At 34.8% G+C, this 7,712-nt stretch overlaps 1 protein-coding gene across 1 annotated transcript in view; it reads right to left on the reverse strand.

The window, feature by feature from the left end:
* Positions 1 to 7,712, reverse strand: part of LOC106473763 (E3 ubiquitin-protein ligase rnf213-alpha-like) — a 49,843-nt gene that overhangs the window by 10,073 nt on the left and 32,058 nt on the right. The window contains exon 9 of the mRNA XM_022402156.1: positions 3,275 to 3,605. Within this exon, the coding sequence (XP_022257864.1) occupies positions 3,275 to 3,605 (331 nt within the window). The remainder of the gene's footprint in view (positions 1 to 3,274; positions 3,606 to 7,712) is intronic.

Here is a 7,712-nt window from a genome sequence, read left to right on the forward strand (position 1 = left end):
ATGCGAGTAAACAAACGCTATGATATGGCCTTTCAACTATGACCCATCTGGAAAGGGTTAACATGGTAAGGACAGGAGAAGCAAAAACTCGATAGTATCAGGAAAAATGAAAGATATTGGAAAAGAAGCCAGATAACCTGAGAATGAGAAGACTGAAGACCCCTGGTCGAAAAGCCATGTGAGAAACTCCACCATTCGAGGCACAGTAGGTCAGTCAGTGGAGAATCCCTGAGCCACAGATCAACTGCAGAACACTTTCCAGTTGTGCTGATACACCTCCACTGAAGAAGGACATATGGAACGAGCTAAAAGGAAAGCTACTCGATGGGAGAAACCTGATCTCCTTGCCAAAGACTGGATAAACACCAGGCGTGAAGACAAAAAACATGAATGGCTGGATGTAGAACCTGTGACTGAGGTTGACGAAGAAGGGAGGGAAACAAAGGAAGAGGAACTAGAGGGAAAAGTTGCAAATTGCTGTAATCGTGGAAACCATTGTTGATCAGGCCAATAATGAGCGATCAAAAGGACTTGACACAGTATGGTATGGATAAGAGATTACCCAATGAAGTAATTGGATATGAGGATAAACATAAAGGGATTTGTGAGACCAATCCTGGCTGAAGGTATCGACAGCCAGAGCCTGAGGATGAGGTACTGAGGACCAAAAGAGGGGTAACTTGTGACTGAGGTATGTGGCAAAGGCATCTATGTGGGGAAAACCCCACCAACTGCAAAGCCACCAGAAAACAAGGATATGTTTTGTCGGGGCACAAAAAATGATCCGCTACAAGATAGAAAGCACCCAGAATGTGACACAGTGAGATGAATGTGGTATGTGTGGGCCCAATATAGTAGATCCAACGTTTGAAAACAGATATCTCTCAACTGGGTGCCCCCTTATTGATGGATATGTGCTACCACCATAGAATTGTCAGAATGAATCATCACCAGACAATGTCAGGCAAGAGGAAGGAAGAGATTCAAAGCCCAATGGACTACTAGAAGCTCAATGACGTCGATATACAAGGACCTTTCATCGACAGACCAATGATCTGAAACCTCCTGGTGATTGACCCATGCACCCAACTCTTAAAGGATGCACCAATGAAAAGATGAAAATCAGGCCAATAAGGAGCGAACAGAAGTGCAATCACCAATGCTGATCGTCCATCAGGGTATGAGGAAGAGTAACGGGAGCAGACAAGGGATCCCAAGCAAGGTTCTACTGGTCATGAAGAGCCCACTGAAGGGATCGCATATGCGCATGACTGAGGGGGATCAGTGATATAATTGAAGACCACATCCCCAAAAGTGATAGAACCTCATGAGCAGAAAGGAAGGGAGCTGAAAGGATGTAGCAAACTAACAGCTCCATGGAATGAAGTTGTAGAGGAGAATGTTAGGCCTGACTGAGGTGAGTGTCAAAAAAGACATCCAAGTGGTTGAGATGTTGGGTAGGTCGGAGGAAGGACTTCTCCAATTTGATTAACCAGCCTACCTGAGCAGCCACTAGAAAAAGCTGATGAATATGGCTGGCCAACTTTAGTTTGGAATGAGCCAGAAGAAGCAAGTCATCAATATAATGGTGGAATCACAACCCCAGAGCATGAAGATGGCAAGCAAAAGCTCTGACTACCTGACAGAAAACATAAGGGGTAGAAGCAAGCTCGAAGGGTAGCACATGAAATTGATAAACCACCCCATGATGGATGAACTGAAGATGCATACAAAACCTTGGTGATATAAGGATGGGAGATAAGCATTGGTGACATCCATCTTGTTCATTCATAAGCCCAGAGAAAATGACCACCATAAAATGAGAAATGACTCTATGGGAAAATGGGGCAGTTGAACGAAGCAACAACAGAGAGTCTGGAATAAAACTTGGTGAAGGATGTAGAATAGGTTCAATGGCCTGCTGAGATAGTGGTTCCTGAAATACCTCAGACAGACACTGGCTGGTAATGGGATCCCAGGGAGAATGGAAGGAAACAGGTATAGAAGACACAGGAGGTGGGGGAAAAAAGGGATCATGAATCCTTCCGATAAAATTTGTAGAACCTAATGATCCTTAATGAAAAAATGCTAGTGATGAAGAAAATCTGTAAGCCAAGCTCCCACTAAACCATAACCTATCAGGTAGTCATTGATACTGTTGGCAAAGTGACGTGTCGTAGAAGAAAACGATGAGACGAGTCACCCTGAGAAGAAGGGACGGGAAATGGGAACAGGTGCCATATTGGACTCTAACTAAGACAACTGGGCAACAGTGTTGGAAAGGGTAGAGTTTTGTTCTACTTATGTAACTTGTGATTACAAATACTCGAGGATCATGTGAAAGACATATCACCACAGAAATGGGGCCATACATAAATCCCAAAGATAACATGATGGTAATCAGATACGAGTTAAGGTGACATTACAAATGAGAAGGTCCCAACAACATAGAAACAACATAAGTGAAGTCAGAGCCAAAAACAACAAATGAGCCAATTTGGAGGAAAGAAGGAAGAGGATATCCCCAGAAAACCCCTCAGGATTTCAGTGGAGAGCCTCAGAGAGGAGATAAATGGTAGAGATACCATAAAAGAGTTGTCGAAACATTGTACATTTGCTGTTATGTTAAACTTATATTAAAGTTTTTCTTCATTACCCATTCAAGCCATCTCCAGCCATTATTATTCTGAGCATATAGTAGACTACATAGTAGTGCAGTTGCAAACTGAAGTACATACTGAGAAAGTGAGTGAATGAATAAGAAAAAGCTTTTAACAGTAATAAACAGTAAAACATATACCATTGATAATAAAAACTATAGCAAGTAAAACCTATCAATATTACAAAACATTTTTATAAAAATCATAATGTAACAGTAACATCAAGTTTAACAAGCAATTTTTCTTCACATGCTTTGATGGTGTACTTATTACTTTTCACCTCTTTTTCATATATCTGTTTTTAAATTTAATTCAATTATTTATACTAACACACACATCTACAAGAAAAGTAGTTTCTTCTATTAAAATATTATTTTCCCAAATTATTGCCCTATTTTGAGCTTATAAATGTGAATTCTGTTATACCTTTGCTCTTTAACAAATTATGTTGTAACATATAACCTAACTTCAAATCAAATTAATTCTCATATGCTACAAACAAACAATCAATATCACACTGACTGATAAAATACACAAAAATACCTGAAAACAAAAACTTCAAAACATATTTCTTTTCTTAAAGTAAATAATGTAAACATTATGCTTAAACCAACCTTTTTACGCATATTTTCCTTGAATATTTCACTGATAGTTTTTCCTTTCATATTAGAAATGCTACAGAAGTGACCCAAAGACTCTGATTTCAGCTCATCTAAATGAGCAGAAGTCCAAATGCCACCTGGAAACCCAATAAAAGGTGCAGAACTCATTCTAGGTAGTTGTAACAAAAGTACAATATGACCTCTCGTTTCTTCAGGATACTCAATGGAAATTTTCTGGATGCAGTAGCGCATACATTCCAAAACACTGACAGAAGCTGAATTGAATTCCCCTTGTATGATCAACAAAGCAGAATTGTCTTTCTGAGCCTTGCAAAGAAAATCCCTTAAGAAAAAAAAATCAAATTATTGAATCTGTATTAAATAAACTCATTGAAAAATAAATGATTTTACTAGTACCTTAAAAACTGATAAAATTTATGTAACTGTAAAATCAACCATTACCTGAGAATGCTAAAATAAAAAATATCTGTATGTCATTTAAAGTAACACAAGCATAAGTTTTGCAGACTTAAATGTATATTTAATTAGTAACAGAACATTTCACAAAATTCTATGAAATATACATAGGTTAGAAATTTATAAAATAAAAAATGTTTTATCTAATAGTTTTTATTTAAACTACTACAATATTTGAAGTAAAATTATCTAGAAATTTGTGTGCCTTGGTAAATAAGATTTACAATAAAATAAGTAGAAATGATTCATAGTCAAAGTTCTCTACAAAAGAAACGATCTTAATAGCCCAATAAGTTTCCAAAGTTATAAATAATTCACAAAACCTAAGTGACACAAATTCATAAAGCTAAAGCTGAACTGAGTATTAAGAAGTCTCTTAATTTAAGGTGCATTCATAAGTTTACTGATAGTGTTATGCTAGACATTTAAGTATATATTTTTTTAATAAATCAAATCTATTTCAATAAGTTTGAAATAGACTGTTTTTTAATTAGTAACAAAAACGTTTTAGCTTATAGTTTTATCTATTAGAAAATATAAAATATGAAGTTTCAGTGAATTCATGAAGCTTAAGAGAAACACACTGTCTCAGTGGTGAAATAGGATTTATCATATTGTTTCCTTGCCTCTTAAGGTAAGAAAAAGATTTACTTGAGAAAGAAGAGCTGGAAATAAACCACCAAACAATTTTTTAAAAGCACTGAAAAGCATAACAATTCCCTAAAAGTACCCATTAAATGAACAAAGTATAATAGTCATTCTTCCTTTTTGTCAACTTACACATAAGTATTAATTTTTTTTAATTATCTAGTGACTGACAAAACAAATCATTAACAAAAAATGTAATAATTATCATTGTTTATCAATTATAGCATTATAGTTCTAATATTTCTAACCAGATATGAAAACAGGAATATGGTTTACAATTAATATAAAACAAATTTTGCAAGGAATTAAAGGAATCTATTATTGACTAATTAATTTAACCCTCTTACAACAGGTATGTCAAGTTGCACGTGTCACAATCTTTTGCAGATTTACATTCAAGATTTAATTAAATTACTTTATTATCAATGTATACGAATAAACTTGACATCTAAACATAGTTAACAAATCAAGTTAAATTCTTACTTTAAATTTCATCAGTAACTGACAGCATGAATAACAAGAGGTCAAAGGTAAGTACTTTATTTCTTGTTTTGATGTATATTCTTTGTTAATTGTTGTAACAGTAACTAAAATGTAAAAATTAAAAACTCATTAAGGTACATAAGGCTAGATTAAGTAAGATAATGAAAATAATAGTAACCAAAATACTGCACAAGGTATGCTTAGTAGCAGAGTATAAACAGATGTATAATGTTGTGAGCCTTGAACTAGGCCTAGCATGGCCTGGTGATTAAGGTGCTCGCCCTTTCAGCCATGGAGGCATTATAATGTGATGGTCAATCCCAATATTCGTTAATAAAAGACTAGTCCAAGAGTTGGCATTAGGTTGTATTGACTAGCTGTCTTCCCACTAGTCTATAACTGCTAAATTAGAGGCAGCTAGCGCAGATGGCCCTTGTGTAGCTTTGTGTGAAATACAAAACAAACCAAACTTAAGCTATTTAAGGTAAACAAATATAGTTTTCTGTTACAATCTCAAGTCCTTGTAGAAAAAAAGGGCTAATTTAGTTTTATTTTGTACTTTTTAAGGTTGTTGCAGGGTTGGTCAAATTGACCAAGTTCACATAGAGTTAGGCGAGAGAAAAGAACTGAAAAAAATATTAAGAGAGAAAAAAAAAAGAAGTTTAATATTTATCTAGGAGGTTTTACAGGTTATGCAAATAAAATTTGAAAATTTTCAGGTGAAGAAAAATATTTTTAATGTTAATGTGAAAAAATCACTTTGCACTTGGAACAGTCAACACTGTGACTCCATATATACACAGACATACCTTAGTATAAATTTTTAATTGAAAAATCTGATTTTTTGTATACAAAAGACTTGTAATCTTTTGTTTTTTCTTGTAAATTTTGTAAAGGTACATTAAATATTTTCATAGTTGAAATATGTATACCTTCATGGTTTCATAGTTCATCTGCAAGGCGATTTTCATGTTAAGTATAAAAATACTATTTTTTTATCTCACAGTTTTCACATTTATTTGCATAATCTCTATAACCTCCTAAATCAAAGGTTTTTAACACAAATGTTTATATATTATTTTCCATGTTCTCTACCATATCACTAACTATATCAATGTACAGTGCAATGAAATGTTTAAAATTATGAAATGGAAATATGTAAATACCTTTTAAACCTTCACTAAATAATCTTCTTTGAGTGATATGAGCAATTTCATGTCTTTAACTTTTCATTTATAATTTGTTTAATATTTTATTTTATTTCCTATTCTTTACCACTGATTATTTATTATTTGACAAATGTCAATGGGTGTCCTGGGAGATATAATGATATCATCAGCAGATATATATCAGTCTCCAGCAATTTTTCTTTGTGTTTACTTGGTAATATAATATTTGTAGAGCAAGACGAAGTTTAGAATATATTTTAAAAATCATTAAACTTTTAAAATAGCAGTTTAAAAGACAAATAATACAAAATTAACTATAATATATATGTAAAAACTTAAATGCAATTCAATTGTCTATCAAACTAATATGTATGAGGCAAGAAAAAGAAAGCTAAACATTACACAACAGTCCAACATACATATTGGCAGTTAGACATGCTTGAGAAAAGGGGGCTGTTCTTGATACTTCCACTTTCATGGGGGGTCTGGTCTCCAAAAGAGCAATATTTACTTATCAACATTCTAGAGATATTTACAGCCTTTTGGGTATGCAAATATCTTCAGTCTCAGTTTTTGGAACATCTCTTGTAATAGATTCTTCCATCATCTGCCAGGCAGGAATCTGCTTTCAGGAATTGGGCTTTATCTGTTTTTTGGCAAAGGCTCTTCCAATTCAATGACTGCCAGATAATGAGTATCAACACTATTCCCTTGATTTCACCTTCTACATGCTTGTGGTCATCATTGTTTGAATCTTCACACTTTCGCTAACTGCTGTACACTATATCATGAGGAAAGGCTGATTTCTTACCTGACCACTCCTTTCTCTGAAGACTTGGGTAGCTTGGGGGGGTCGTTCCATCTTATTCTCTTTTATAGTCATTTCATTACCTACTGTCTTTTATGTCCAATTTTGGCTGTCTGTTACTATCCTGCCCAAACTGCCCCCCCACCCCTTTTGTTGACATCATAATTGCTTGTTTTTTCTCATGGCTTATCTTTTCCTCTAGGGACTTATCCCCTTCAATTTTAAATGGTTGGGCTTGTTAGTTCATTTAACTGCCATAATTTTCTTTGGGTGAGTCTGACTAAGTGTTACTTCCCACCATGTTTTTGCAAGACTGCTTCAACAATATCTGTAAATAACTTACCTGGCCTTTTCCATAAATTTTACACTCTAGAGGAACATGGGAGAACTCTTACTTTCCCAGTCCCAAATCAATGTGAAGGTCAACATGAAGAGTTTTTCTGTGAATGGTGTCTTACCCCCAGTAAAAGACCAGTTTTGCCCAGCCCTCGTTTCATGTATCAACACTATCAATTCCCCCTAACAATCTTAAACACCTCAATTAGATCCCCCAACTCTTCTTTTTTCAAGAGAAAACAATTTGAGAGATTTCAACCTCTCCTCGTATAACAACCCCTCCATCCCAGCCGCCATTCTAGTAACCCTTCTCTGAACCCTATCCAACAATTCAATGTCTTTCCTAAGGTAAGGAGCCTAACACTGAACATAATTTTCCAAATGTGGCCTAACCATGACCTATACAAGTAAATTATAACCTCTTTAGACTTCTATTCAATATTTCTATACATACAACCTAAAATCCTATTTGCTCTACTACTAGCAACAACACACTGCTTGGATGGCTTTAGAGACTGATCAACTATTA

This window comes from Limulus polyphemus, unplaced genomic scaffold, assembly GCF_000517525.1.
Source record: "Limulus polyphemus unplaced genomic scaffold, Limulus_polyphemus-2.1.2 Scaffold6486, whole genome shotgun sequence".
Lineage (NCBI taxonomy): Eukaryota > Metazoa > Arthropoda > Merostomata > Xiphosura > Limulidae > Limulus > Limulus polyphemus.